Source organism: Sinocyclocheilus grahami, unplaced genomic scaffold, assembly GCF_001515645.1.
Source record: "Sinocyclocheilus grahami isolate Dianchi unplaced genomic scaffold, SAMN03320097.WGS_v1.1 scaffold1073.1, whole genome shotgun sequence".
NCBI classification, from domain to species: domain Eukaryota; kingdom Metazoa; phylum Chordata; class Actinopteri; order Cypriniformes; family Cyprinidae; genus Sinocyclocheilus; species Sinocyclocheilus grahami.
The window spans coordinates 93,653-109,734 of NW_015506252.1; the positions used below are offsets into that span (position 1 = coordinate 93,653).

The window sequence follows — 16,082 nt, forward strand, 5'->3', positions numbered from 1 at the left end:
CACCCACACAAAACATATCTACTAAACTAATTTAATCAGAAGCTTAAAATCAACAAGTTTTAAGGTCATGAGAAACTAATTTAGACCTTTAACTGGTGGTGTAGATCGATAAATAGATAGATAGCACTCTATAAAAAAATATGTGTCTCCATGTGAAATGAAAGCTGTAACATTCATCTGTGCGGATGGGTTTGATCGCCCCTGTTTTGCAGAGTCATAACTGGAAAGGCCCTGGTCATAATATGCATTGTGCAGGAGTGTGTGTGTGTGTGTATGTGTGTGCATCTGCAGTGAACCGGTAGGAACAGCACGTGTTTGACATATACATTGAGAAGAGGTGTATTACTCATACGTGAGCAGCAGTGGGTCTTCACACACACACACACACACACACACACACACACACACACACACACACACACACACACACACACACCTGCATGCGTCAGCACTGCATTGTTTGTTCCATTACAGTCGAACTGAAACTGTAGCTTCCTGCCCTGCTGTACCAACTGATTAGAGATGCTAATAAACACACATAGTTCAGCGCCAGAATAATGAAAGATCGCCTACAACACAATCCTCCACGCTGCTTTAACACCACGGCTATTTTTACACTCGAGTGCACTTAAAAGTTCAGCTTTGACTCGAGTGCCAACACATATTTAGTTTGCATTAATCATGTTCAGAAAGAAACATACAAATGAAGGACATTTATGATAAAAAGCAACAATATTAGTCGTGCAACAAAACCAAAATAGTGCAAATCAGCAATATTTCATGCATTTTTAACTTCTTGAAAGCCTATGAACATGGTTGCATCACAAAAACACTGTGAAAGGTGATTCTGTAGAGTTTTTGTGATGTAATTGTGTTGCATTTATTGTAAACAAAAATACTACTAATAAAAAAAAAAGACAATTTTAAACCTGTTTAGAGCTTGTAAACAGTGTAGCAATGATCTGATAATAAAAAATATTTAATAATATATACGCCAGTTTTATTTTTACACTTAAAAGTTAAACTCCTAATACTTTTACACAAGTGCCAACAAACATTTGATAGTTTATATATACATTTATTCGTTTAGCAGACACATAAAGAAACTTACAAAAGAAGGAGAATATTTATGATTAAACAGCAACAATATTAGTGGTACAACAAAACCAGAATAGCACACAAATCAGCAATATGTGATGTGTAATCCTCAGCTGCGTCACAAAAATGGCAAAAGTGATTCTATGTTGCATTTACGGCCGTTTATGGTAAACAAAAAATACTGCTAATAGAAATCATCATTTTAGATCTGTTTAGAGGTTGTTAAATGATGATTCATAACAAAAGTGCATTGATGATTAAATGTCATATTACTAGTATGGGATTTTCTTTAATGTCCAGTTTCACGATGTGAAAGCGCTTGCTCTCGATTCCGCTTCGCCCACAGATATGCGCAGTCATATGTTTCTTGATGAATACAAAAGATGAAAAGACAAAATAGGTTATACGGTGTTTGTGTATTAAACAAACACATCACGTCAAGCCAAGTGAACTCTGAAACAAAGAAAAAGTGTCTGGTGCATTCGCATAATCTGCCGTCCTAACAGCTTTCAGGCCGTCAGTTTCTCATGCGCTCTTCACCCAAATATACTACACACCCCAATTCCCATTCGGGAAAATTATAATGCCGTGAGTCTGAGCTGCCAATCCATTCAAGTGTATTTATAAATGTATAAAAGCCAGCTGATGTGAATCACAGCCTGTTCTCGGTTTAATCAAGTTTGTGTTGCACATTTGTGACTTTTTACAGGATTTAAGCGATTAGGCCGAATCACAATTCAAACATTAAACACACATCTGTCTGTGTGTGTGTGTGTGTGTGTGTGTGTGCATGAGGATTACTTCTTATATCTAATGCTTCAAGAATCATTTTAAAAGCCTTTGCTGACACTTGTTTGCTTTAAAAACATGTTCTCTTTCTGAGAACTTCACACTTGTCGTGCTTTTTCATCTGTTCCGTTTAATGTTAACTGTTTGGGTTTTTTTTCACAAGATCTTAATCTTAACCCTTTGCTTGACATTTAAGGTTAAAACTGTTTGTCAGCTTATTAAATTCCTGCAAGTCTTTTCATGCTTTTTACATGAAGGTTAAATATTATTTAAATAATATAATTTATTCCAGAATAATAAATGGCTGTATAAATTAATAAAATGCTTAATAGATGCTGTGGCAACCACATACTGTTTCATATATTTAGAGAGAGTGAGAAAATCGCAGTATGCATACTTAGTATGCAATATTCAGTAAGTAGCATGCTAGGATTGTGTAAACTAAAGTGACATTAAAATGCTGTTTTAAAAACATTAAGTGTTTTTCTCACCGTAGAACGGGTCTCTACTACGTGCAAAAATTTAAAATACAGAAAAAAATTATTGTAAGGATGGCAATAATAAGATCAAGTTTAGTCCATTTCCGAACCATTTTTGCGATGCATTTTTGTTGTGTATTTTGTTTATTGTAAAATCAATGCTTTCACATTAGACAGAATTAGATATTGAGCAGAGATAATAAAATATTATTATTTCCAAATTAACAAATTAATATATAAATGGATAAATAAATACTGTGTTAAAAACTCTGAGACATTTTTGCAATGCATTGTTTTTATTTATTGCAAAATCACTGCTTTCACATTAGACAGCATTAGATATTGAACAGAAATAATTAAGTTATATTATTTCCAAGTTGATAAATTAATATATAAATTGATTATTATTGTAGAAACACTTATAAATTTGTGAATGTCATTAATTCGATCAAGTGTGATCAATTACCAAGCTATTTTTGCAATGCACTTTTTTATTTATTGTAAAATCACTGCTTTCACATTAGACAGCATTAGATATTGAGCCGAGATAATAAAATATTATTTCCAAATTAATATATGAACTATGTTAACACTCTGAGACATTTTTGCGATGCACTTATTTATTTATATATATATATTTTTTGTTGTTAAAGCAATGCTTTCACATTAGACAGCATTAGATATTGAGCAGAGTTAATAAATGAATATATGAAATGATAATGGCAACATTTATAAATCTGTGAATGCCATTCATTAGGTCATGTATGATCAATTTCTGAGCTATTTTTGCCATTGTAACGTCAGTGCTAATGTGGTGCTTTCTCAGGTGAGCCGGAGCACTGTCTGGGCTCTGAAGGCGAGGATGAGGGCAGCGTTTGGGGGATGGAGGTTCTGGACAGCAGAGATGCTCAGGATAAAGTCAGTCTGACGCCCAGCGAGGGCACGGAGCCCGGCAGTCCCGTCCCGTGTGCGGAGAGCTGGGCTGACACCGAAACCACACCGCTGAAAATCACAGCCGCAGACCCCGAGCACTGTAAGTCCAGTTAAAACCAAAACAGGGTTTTACAGGAGAATCCTTTTTATACTCCAGAATAAAACATCTGAAGAACTTGTAATGAAACATCAAGAACATTTTTAACAGCGAAGCTGTATGTAGTACACTATACAGTGTACTTTGTACATCCAGTCACCATTGTAGTATGCTACATTGTTGTCACAATGTATTATGTGTTATGTACAATGTGTTATGTTACTTCTAGAAAATAATACTTGTATACATGATCGAGAAAAAAAAAACTTCCAAATATCTATTAAAGAATTTAATGAATGAAATGGTTTTTTTAAAGAATGGCATGAAGTGTTTTTCTCATCCTTGAACTGGTCTGTACTAAGTACAAAAAAATAAAAGTAAAAGGTAGAGGTTATGTGACAACAATGTAGCATACTACTGTCTGAAAGTGTTGCATACTGAATACTGTTCCTCATATTATTTTTAGGTTAGAAAATCGCAGTATGTATACTTAGTATGCAGAATTTGGTATGTGTTATGCTAGGATTCTGAGCAAAATGACCTAAAGTGATATTAAAACCTAGTTATTAGTGTTTTTCTCACCCTTGAACTGGTCTGTAATAAGTACAAAAATTAAAAAATGCAAAATAAACGTTTTTTTTAATAATGATGACTGGATGCTACTCTCATGTTGAAGTCATGTGACAACAATGTAGCACAATGCTGTTGCATACTGTTTCACATATTTTTTCGTCTTAAAATAGCAGTATGCATACTTAGTATTCAGTAAGTAATATACTAGGATTTCATTCTAAAGCCTAAATTGACATTGACCTAAAGTGACATTAAAACCCTTTTTTTTCCTCACCCTAAAACTGGTCCATACTAAGTGCACAAATTTAAAATGCAAAATAAAAATAAATGTATATTAAAAATGACCGGATGTTATTCTCACATTGAGGTCATGTACTGTTTCACATATTATTTGTCAGTAAATAGCAGTATGTATACTTAGTGTGCAGTATTCAATAAGTAGTATGCTAGGATTGCATTCTGAACAAAGGGACCTAAAAGTGACATTAAAACCTTAAAAAGTGTTTTTCTCACCCTTGCACAGGTCCATACTAAGTACAAAAATTAAAAATGCAAAATAAAAAGTTTGTGACAACAATGTAGCACACTTCTGTTGAATACTTCATACGGTTTCACACATATTTTTGTCAGAAAATAGCAGTATGCATACTTAGTGTGCAGCATTCAGTAAGTAGTATGCTAGGATTTCATTCTGAACAGCCTAAAATGACATTATAACCCAGTTTTTTTTCTCACCCTAGAACTGGTCCATATTAAGTAGAAAAATTAAAAATGTAATGTAAAATGTAGAAATAAATGTATTTCAATAATAGTGACTAGATATTGCGGTCATGTACTGTTTCACGTTATTATCAGAAAATAGCATTATGCATACTTAGTGTGCAATATTCAGTAACTAGTATGCTAGGATTGTATTCTGAACAAAGGGACCTAAAGTGACATTAAAACCATAAAAAAAATTTTTCTCACCCTTGAACTAGTCCGTACTAAGTACAAAAATTAAAAATGCGAAATTAAAGAAAATTGTTTTTTATAATAATGATGACTTGATGCTACTGTCATGTTGAGGTCATGTGACGACAATGTAGCATAATATATATATATTAACTTATTTTTTGCACTTTAATCTTTGCTTACTTTATATATTTTTATTGTATTTATTATTCCATGTACATATTTTTGTTATTTGAAAATGTTATTAAACTTTTTAAATAAATATGTTAATATAAGCATGCAAAAATATTACTTTAAACACCGACTTGATGTAAAGATGCAATGAAACATGAATTGACACGACTAAATAAAAGCATGTCTTTAAGGCGTAATATATCTCAAAATATTCAAAATATCATTAAAAAATGTACATTTAATATTTAAAAAAGACATTTAAAAATTTTTTACATTTAAGTATACATGATATTAGCTGAACAACAGTTAGAAGTAACAACTAAAAGTGTGCAATTGCAGTATATTTATCATCTTTAGATAAGAGTAAATGTTTTAAGATGACAACACTGACGTTTGTTTATCTTTCAGGTCAGACTGACGCTCGTGTGATGGACGGCCCGATTCACGCTCAACAGCGCAACGGATCCGTGAACTCGTACCATTTAGACTGCGCTCAGGGCGACATGTCGCCCGTCTGCTGGTCACCAGGAGAATACGAGTCACCCGAGGGCAAAGGTCAACTAGTAGTGCTTGTCATGAAATTCAATTTTTAATTGTTTTATAATGTTTCCTGGGGTGCAAATGTAATCATAGTATGGTTTTTTAATCATAATTTAGATTGGAAGGGGCGTGTCTTCAATGTAAACACCCACTGCTATGATTGGCTGCCATCTTTGCATATGAAATGAGCATTACATGTGGAACTCGTTTGAAAACCTTTACTGTGTTTTTACTAGGGATGCAACAATACAGTTAGCCCACGGTTCGATACATACCTCGTTTTTTTTAACCACAGTTTTCGGTTTGGTTCGGTTCGGCTCTAATGGAGTGTTTTTTGCAATTTAAAATGTGCTTTTTAAAACAAATTAACAACAAAAACTTCCGGTAAACATCTGTACAATGGAGAAAGACGTGGATTATTATATGTCTACTTCAAATTTCTTTTGAGAGAGGTATTATTTTTCCTATTTTTACCCAAAATAGGATGGATTGCCCATTATTGAGCTCTATAAACACATGTAATGTCTGATTCACTTCATACTGGTAGCCAGAGGGCGCACTCACGCAGAAAATCCACTTATGCATCACAGAAGTAATAGAACTGATGACGTTCCAGGAAATCCTCTATAAACACATGTAATGTCTGATTCACTTCATACTGGTAGCCAGAGGGCGCACTCACGCAGAAAATCCACTTATGCATCACAGAAGTAATAGAACTGATGATGTTCCAGGAAATCCCTGATATGGACAAAGGCGTCGCTCTCGCTGTGACTGAATAAAAAGATAGAAACGTTTTGAATGATGAAACATGAAGACAATAAACACTCGCCTGAGACAATATATAGTTTTTCTGAGTTCAAGACATCTCGGGTGTTTTCATAATGATTAAGTATATTTGTAATCCATTGCTAATCGACATAGCTTTTTTTTTTTTTACAGCGAGCAACCGCGATTCACAAGCACATATTGAACCGTGGATGTCGTACCGGTTCGATATTATATTGAGAATTGTGACATCCCTAGTTTTTACTATAACAACCTCTCCTATGCATCAGTATCAAGAACATTTTGAATCTCCATTTCATGACCACTTTAAAGAAATAATTCACTCAAAAAGGATCATTCTGTCATCATTTACTCACCCTCGTCCCAGATAACAGGGAGCGTTCTCTCAACTTTAACCAACTTTATTATGCTTGATATTCATTCTCATAACGTTCTTGGAACGTCGTTACGATCTTATTTGTACTTGATGAACGTTCTTATAAGGTTGAGAGAAAATGTTCTTAGAACAACATTCTCAAAATGCCCTTCTGTTATTTGTACTTAAACATTCGAATAAATATTTTTGTAACTTTTAAATAACATTACAATCACAACAAGAAAACTGGACATTTTAACGTTCTTAGAAAATTAAAAATAAACGTTCAAATAACATTACATTTGGGTAAAAATAATGTTAGTAGAACGTTCTAAGAAATGTTTCTGTAACCTTTAAATAACATTACAATCAAGACAAGAAAACTAGACATTTTAATGCTCTTAGAATACTAAAATTAACGTTCAAATAATGTTATATTTTTGGTAAAAATAACGTTAATAGAATGTTGTAAGTATCATTTTTGTAACATTTAAATAATGTTATAATCACAACAAGAAAACCGGACATAGTTACATTCTCAGACGACTAATAATAAACGTTTAAATAACAATATTTGGGGTGAAAATAACATTAGTAGAATGTTGTCAGAAACATTTTTGTAATCTTTAAATAACGTTACAATCACGACAAGAAAACTAGACATGTTAATGTTCTTAGAAAATAAAAAATAAACGTTCAAATAACGTTAAATCTTTGGTGAAAATAACATCAGTAGAATGTTGTAAGAAACATTTTTTTACCTTTAAATAAATTATAATCTTGACGATGTTCCCACAACGTTTTTTTTTACCTAAATTTGTTCCCTGGGATGTCAAACCTGTTTGAATTCTTCCTTTCTAATGAAAAACTGAATTGTGACTGTCTATCCATGTAGAGATTGACCGTAATCTCCGATTTCTCTTACGGTGTGCAGACGGTGGAGCCTTGAACCCTGACGTCTCTGTCATGTCTCTGCGGGAACATGTGAAGTTCTGTCAGGACAGGGATGGAGGAGACGGCGTGTGTCCTCTGTGCGGATACAGTACGCCGTACCGCGCTCAGATGGAGCACCACTTAACCCTCCACAGCCAGACTCACCAGAAGGTACTGACATCAAACGCCTGCGTAACAAACCAGCTGCATACAGAAACACAACATGCTGATTATTGCACGTCTGTTCCAGAGCTCCATGTCTGAGTCCGGTCTGGAGAACCGGAAGTTCAAGTGTAATCAGTGTGGAAAGGCCTTTAAATACAAGCATCACCTCAAAGAGCACCTGCGCATTCACAGCGGTGAGAGAGATTCGCTTCAAGCAATGAGGATTCAAATGATACTGCAAAGGGAATCTCAACAAGAAATGCACAAGCCTAAATTATGTTGTTCATAAAGAAAATAAAGCCTAATTGCCAAAAGTTATTTTTAAATGAATGAAAATGACCCTAATTGCCTAAAAATGTCCTAAAAACTGTTATTTTTTAAGTAATGAAAATGACCCTAATTGCCTAAAAAATTAATGTCCAAAAAACATATTTTTATTTATTTTTAAAGTAATGAAAATTACCCTGATTGCCAACAAATTATGTCCTAAAAAAACCCAGTTATTTTTTAAAGGGGTCATATGATGCGATTTCAAGTTGTCCTTTCTCTTTGGAGTGTTACAAGCTCTTGGTGCGTAAAGAAGATCTGTAAAGTTGCAAAGACTAAAGTCTCAAATCCAAAGAGATATTCTTTATAAAAGTTAAGAGTCAGCCACGCCCTCCTAAAACAGCTCGTTCGCTGAAAAAAAGTCAGATACGATGATGTTAAGTTTCTGTGTTTCTCCTGTGCAGGTGAGAAGCCGTACGAATGCTCGAACTGTAAGAAGCGTTTCAGTCACTCGGGCTCCTACAGCTCACACCTCAGCAGCAAGAAGTGCCTCAGCGGCACTCATTATAACGGCCACGCCCATCCCGTGTACCTCTTCCCGTCGCCCATTTTCAGGAAAAAGCTCAATAATCTTATTTCAAACAGAAAACAAGATTATTTAATATTATTTTGCTTGTTTCAGGCAAAAACTCACTTAATATTAGGGATGTAACGATTAACCGCGAGCCGGTTGAAAATCAATTATTTACAGTGGTAACCACGGAAATGCTGTATCATTGCTGTTCATAAGCAGGGCTGCGGTAACCAAGGAAACGCTTTAAGCGCCACCTGCTGGCAGAGAGTTTTTACATTATATTTAAATTTAGTCATTTAGCAGAAGCTTTTATCCAAAGCGACTAACAAATGAAGACAATAGAAGCAATCAAAACCAACAAAAGAGCAATAATTAAATAAAAAATAAAAGTGCTATATTAGAATATTATTATAGTGTTATATTTCAATTTCACAAAGAAACGTGCAATAATTAAATAAATAAAAAATAAAAGTGCTATATTAGAATATTATTATAGTGTTATATTTCAATTTCACAAAGAAACGTGCAGTAGTTTGTCCAAGCGATAATAAAAGGACACATTTAATTTATAATTTGTCTTAAATCTCATTTTGTAAAAATTAAAATCGCGAATCGAATCGTGAGTTGAGTGAATCGTTACATCTCTACTTAATATTGACATGTCTTTTCTGAAAACAAGACAGTAATTTTTACTTGTCTGAAAAATCCTTCTTGATTTAAGAATTTTTAGATATTTTGGCTGGAAACACGACAAAAAAAATCTAAGTAAGAAAAGCATTTTTTGCAGTGCATTTACAATCTATTTATTTGCTTAATTATATTGTGATTTGTATTATTTTTTTCTCTTTTATGTTTTTTCCCTCTTCTCTCTGTCCCCTCCTTTTTTGTCTCTCAAATAAAACTACTTTATATACTATGTACTATACGTATACATACAGCAATCTTACACCAACACTTCACATAACTACATGAAATTTTATTTAGTTGCTTGCATCTTTGTTTGGGCCTTGTTTGTCTGTTTACAGCACTGTTTTCCTATATGTTGTTCTATGTTAACCTGTATGTTGTTCTAAAAGCAAATAAAAAAAACCTAAAATAAAATATGCAAGAGCATCTGTAAAAAGAAATAGTCTTGCAGCTCATTGGTTCAAACGTACTAATAAATGCAAATCTCTCTGTGATATTTCTAGATAAAAGCATCAGGTAATTAAATAATATATCCAACATTAAAAATGCAAATGCTGACCACATAGTTAAAATTAAATTACAATAACTGAATTTAGTTAAGTTAATTGGCGATGTGATGTTATATTGCATTTTCACTTCTTTAAACTGGTTTTTATTTATACATGTAGCTTTTATTTTCTTATGTTAATCGATACATTGCATGGAAAATTGCTTTTAAAAATAATCGCAATTTATTTAAATGAACTGCAATATTTAAGTGGACTTCAAAAAGCTGAAAATATGTGTCCCTGCAGCACAAAAGCAGTGTTGAGTCGCTGGGGGATATTTGTAGCAATAGCCAACAATACATTGTATGGGTCAAAATTATACATTTCTCTTTTATGCCAAAAATCATTAGGATATTAAGTAAAGATCATGTTCCATGAAGATATTTTGTAAATGTCCTACCGTAAATATATCAAAACTTAATGTTTGATTAGTAATATGCATTGCTAAGAACTTCATTTGAACAACTTTAAAGATGATTTTCTCAATATTTAGATTTTTTTGCACCCTCAGATTCCAGATTTTCAAATAGTTGCATCTCAGCCAAATATTGTCCTATCCTAACAAACCATACATCAATGGAAAGATTATTTATTCATCTTTCAGATGACGTATACATCTCAATTTCGAAAAATTTACCCTTATGACTGGTTTTGTGGTCCAGGGACACATATTAAACTGTGTCTTGAAATATTCCCCTAATACGCTCATATTCATATGTACTGTATTTTAATCTACAATCTTGATTTCAAATTGAAATGAAAGTTAATGTTCATGTTTTCTTGTGAAATGCACAGGAACACACTGCATGCAGCTGTAATAATAATAACTCATATTTCCTCCTCCTCCTCTCTGTGTGCAGGCTGAAGCGCTGAGTCGCGGCGGTCTGGAGTATCTGTCTCTGATGGATGATGGGATTGATGGAGAGATCAGTTCTGGGAGGAAGAGGCTGAAGAAGACGGAGGAAGGACTGTACGCCTGCGACATCTGCGACAAAACCTTCCAGAAGAGCAGCTCTCTGCTGCGCCATAAATATGAGCACACAGGTACAGTACAGGTGTATACTGTATATATAATATGCTGATTATTATATTTAATATTTATTTATAAATATTGCATATTTATGTGTGTATATATATAAGTATTGTATATAAATATATACAAATATATAGAAATAAAAAAATAAAATATACAATTTTTTTAAAATATTTGTTTTATAAAAATTGACTTGTGTATATATATATATAATTGTTGATTATTTATTTATTTAATATTTATTTATAAATATTTTGCATATTTATGTGCGTGTATATAAGTATTGTATATAAATATATACAAACATAGAAATAAAAAATAAAATAAGTCAACTTTTATTTAAAAAAAAAATTGTGTATGTGTGTATATATATATATATTGGTTATTATATTTATTTATAAATATTGCATATTTATGTTTGTTCGTATATACAAATATATAGAAAAAAATTAACTAAATTTTTATTAAAATATTTAAAAATTGTGTGTTTGTGTGCACATAAATATATATATATTTATAAAAAGTTTGCATATTTGTGTGTGTATATATAAGTATTGTATATAAACATATAGAAATAAAAAATACAATGTCAACTTTTATAAAAATATTTTTTAAATTGTGTATGTGTATATATATATATATATATATAATTATATTTAATATTATTTATAAATATTGCATATTTATGTGTGTGTTAATATAAACAAATACAGTATCTCACAGAAGTGAGTACACCCCTCACATTTTTGTTATCTAAAATAAAAAAAAACGAATCAAATATAGTGTCTATATTCATATATAATAATAAAAAATCCTATAGAGACAGACACAGAGAGACATATTAGATAAGAGCTACACTTTCTTCTCTCTCGCTGCAGGGAAGAGACCTCACGAGTGTCAGATCTGTAAGAAGGCCTTCAAACACAAGCATCATCTGATCGAGCACAGCCGCCTGCACTCCGGAGAGAAGCCGTATCAGTGCGACAAGTGCGGCAAACGCTTCTCACACTCAGGCTCGTACTCACAGCACATGAACCACCGCTACGCCTTCTGCAGCCGCGACAGCGAGGCTCCCGCTTCAGCGCTGGAGGACAGCGGCGCGTATCTGAGCGACTCCAGCACGGAGGGAGCGGCGCTGGAGCTCAGAGACGAGGAGGAGGACGAGGACGCACTCAGCAGCCGCGCTTATGATGGAGGCGTGAGGATGGAGCGAGTTTCCCTGCAGCTGAAGGACAAACCCACAGATGGAAACCAGCATCAGGAGAGTCCCGAAGGACTCGTGTTTACCAAAGATGTGAAACTGACTCGTCCTCTTTAGTGCTCAAACTGTGACTGTGAACAAAGTTTTCAGCCCAAAACACGCGTTTCTCCAAAGACTTGATTCAGCATTCAGCGTAATCCAGAGCTTCCCTCGCTGTGAGAGGCACAAATGATCTGCAGCGCTACCAGATTAATACATAAATATACTAAATAAATTAATAAATGCCAACAATCTCAGAAAACCTGCCAAAGTCATATTTCACATCAAAATAATAATACACATTAAATTTTGCATAAAATATTAATAAATAAATTATTGTAATGCGCATATATTTTGAACTGCCTTTAATTTATGCTGACATAAAAAATAATCGCATTACGTAAATGTCGTGATGAAAATCTGAAATGGTTTTGAAAGGAGGCTTTTTTTTTTCTTTGCACAAAATATAATTTCGAAAAATTGATTCTTCCAAGAATATGTCAAAGTCATATTTCCCACCAAAATCATAAAAATAAATACATTTGACATTACATTTTGCGTAAAGAAAATGTGCCCGTTTTTAGAACCGTTAAGGTTTTTTCATACTGGCATTAGATTCTTATTAACATAAAGCAAAAAAAATAAACGAAATAAAAATGGAATTATTGTAACGCACATATGTAAATAAAAATATTTTTAAAAATTAAAAAAATAACTGACTTGCGTAAAAGTCATGATGCAGTTATCTGAAATTGTTCTGGAGGCTTTATTTTCTTTAAAAAATATATATTCTACAAAGAATATGTCAAAAGTCATTAAATATGTTGCATATAGAAAATATGCCTGTTTTTAGAACCATTAAGATTTTTCACACTGTAAATTGTCATTACTATAAATACAAATTAAATAAAAAATGTTATATATATATATACATATATATAATTTTTATTTTTTTTTTTGGAGTGAAATATGACCTAGAAGTTTTCTTGAAATTGAGGCATGAGCTCAGGAGCAGTTATTAACACAAGACAACTATATATAGTGAAATATTAAATGTTTCAGTATAATAGCTATTTACAATCTGAGCTTTGAACAGCATTCACCGCTAAGCAGCAGTAATCAAGAGTTCGTTAATGACCGGTTAGCTTATGGCCTTTATGGATTCCTCTGTCATAATTATCTCAAACGGCTCTATAACTATATACTATATACATCGATGAACTGGGAAAACGGTAATGAGACGCATTCAAACCTCAAACTGAAGTTTCACCTTCTTCTCAACACGAGCTCTTCATGAACTCAACAAACACGCGTCAAATATTTGCACAAACTCTGATGCACCAAATAATGTGTTCGTGATGCAATACAGTCCTAAAGTGTCCTTTGGAGAAAGAAAGCATGTGTTGCACTGAAGATGATGCAAAGTCTGCTGATTAAATGAACAGGACAACATCAGCAACATTCGACCACCAAAATGCACACGCTGCTTTAAATCTGCCTTCATTCGTTTAGTGCTCGCCTTTTCGACTTTAACTATTAACTCTGTAAACTGTGCACTATTTTCACCAGTGTTATTTTTATACAGAATTTTTAAGCTTTGTTTAAATGTTAATACATAATCGTTGTAATAAAGTTGTACATATTTTGGAAAATGCAGACGCTGGAGATTTTATTGTGATTTTTTGCACACTAAAAAGCATTTTAGCACAGCATTTCTACTCCGTTTTGCTGGTTTAAAGTAATGTGTTTAGGCTGATTCAGTGATATTTTGACCATTACTTTAGATGCTACAATCTGCCGCTTTAATCATTTTGCTCTAAAACAAAGTAAAATCTCAAGAAACGATATTTGTAATGGTTGTTGAGATGCTTCGATGGTAAAAACAGCAAAAACGTGATGTTCCTACAGCGCAAAACAACACAAACGCCACTAAAGAAATGAAAACTCACCCAGTACGCTGGGTTATTTAACAATAAAGCGTATGTGGAACAAGAGGTGCTTAGTATATAATTTATTTGCTTGTTTTTGACCAGTATTAATGTGTTAACCATCTTATGATCCAGTCCGATTCAAAATAAATCCACAACAGAAGGTCTTTCTGAACAGAAAATGTTTAATTGTGATGTAAATAATATTGTAATGTTATCTTAATCATCCTAAAAATGTATTTTCTTTATGCTAAATATATTTTCCCATTTATTTAGACCCTTAGATAATTATTACGGTCCAAAAAAAAATTATAATTCTAAAACATAAAATGTCTGGATGCTTTGAAAATGTATGACAAAAATGTGTGTCATTAAAATAATATAATGTTTTTTTTAAAGATCCTAAAATTAATTTTCTATATAAATTCTATTTTTTAGAACCTAAGAGAAGTATAAATAAATAAATTAATAATGTAAAATGCCTGGATGCTTTGAGAATTTATTCTGAAAATGTGTTTAATTGTCATTAAAATAATATAATGTTGTCATAATGATCCTAAAAAATATTTTTTCTTTACGCAAAATTTTTTATTTTATTTTTAGAACCTGAATTGAAAAGCGTAAAAGCATCTGGATGTTTTTTAAAATGTATGGCAAAATATTTAATTGTCATTAAAATAATATAATGTTATCTTATTGATATTAAAATTGATTTTCTTTATGCAAAATATAGTTTCTGTTTTTAGAACCTAAGAGAGTTATTACTGTAAAAAAAAAACATTTAAAAAGATTTTAAAAACACAAAATATCTGGATGCTTTGAGAATTCATGGTGAAAATGTCATTAAAATAATATCATGTTATCTTAATGATCCTAAAAATGTATTGATCCTATTATTGATCCTAAAATTGATCCAAAATTATAGATCTTAAAAGTGTATTCTTTATGCAAAATATAATTTCTATTTTTTAGAACCTTAATGAATTATTACGGTTGAAAAAAAGAATGAAAGAAATGCCTGGATGCTCTGAGAATTTAATTTAATCATTAAAATAATATATTGTTGTCATAATGATCCTAAAAAATATTTTTTCTTTATGCAAAAAATATTTTTTTATTTTTAGAACCTGAATTGAAAAGCATAAAATGCTTTGAGAATTTATGGCCAAAATGTTTTTTTTTTTTTTTTTAATAAATTTAATTGTCATTAAAATAATATCATAATGTTATCTTATTGATATTAAAATTTATTTTTGTTATGCAAAATATAATTTCTGTATTTAGAACCTAGGAGAATTATTACGCTCAATTAAAAAAATATTAAAAACGAAAGAAAATAATTTAAAAAAACATAAAATGTCTGGATGCTTTGAGAATTTATGGTGAAAATGTGTTTAATTGTCTTTAAAATAATATCATAATGTTATCTTAATAACCCTAAAATGCAAAAAAAAAAAATTTGATTTTTTTAAAAATTATTATTTTTGACATCTGAGCTGAAATGGTTGTTTTATGAGATCCACCCATTTCTATATAACTTCAGAATAAATCAAAAACAGAAGCTCTTTCCGAACTCTTTTCTGTTTTTATTGTCATAATTCTGAAATACAGAATTTAAAGGGAGAAAAAGCAAGTCACTCTGGCTATGGTCACTCTCTCACACACGCATACAAGCACGCGCACACACAAACTCACTCACTCACACGCACACACACACCTCTGAACTTCCTCTATCTCGCACACACACACACACACACACACACACATGCATGCATGCTTCGGAACAATGGAAAGGGAGTTGCGTCGCATTTTGGAGAGAATTGCATCCAGTTTTATTTCTCCAATAAAAGGCGACTAAATGGCTGAACTGTTCGATTATTGAGTGACACATACAGCTTTATTTGACAGCGGTTTGTCTTTTGTGTT

General features: G+C 32.3%; 1 protein-coding gene across 1 annotated transcript in view; it reads left to right on the forward strand.

The window, feature by feature from the left end:
* Positions 1–12,491, forward strand: part of LOC107566399 (zinc finger E-box-binding homeobox 1-like) — a 31,735-nt gene extending 19,244 nt beyond the window's left edge. The window contains exons 2-9 of the mRNA XM_016251847.1: positions 3,193–3,399; positions 5,506–5,652; positions 7,716–7,885; positions 7,965–8,073; positions 8,611–8,767; positions 10,751–10,769; positions 10,816–10,999; positions 11,867–12,491. Coding sequence (XP_016107333.1) covers positions 3,193–3,399; positions 5,506–5,652; positions 7,716–7,885; positions 7,965–8,073; positions 8,611–8,767; positions 10,751–10,769; positions 10,816–10,999; positions 11,867–12,306 — 1,433 coding nt within the window. The 3' untranslated portion in view covers positions 12,307–12,491. The remainder of the gene's footprint in view (positions 1–3,192; positions 3,400–5,505; positions 5,653–7,715; positions 7,886–7,964; positions 8,074–8,610; positions 8,768–10,750; positions 10,770–10,815; positions 11,000–11,866) is intronic.
* Positions 12,492–16,082: the final 3,591 nt, after the last annotated feature.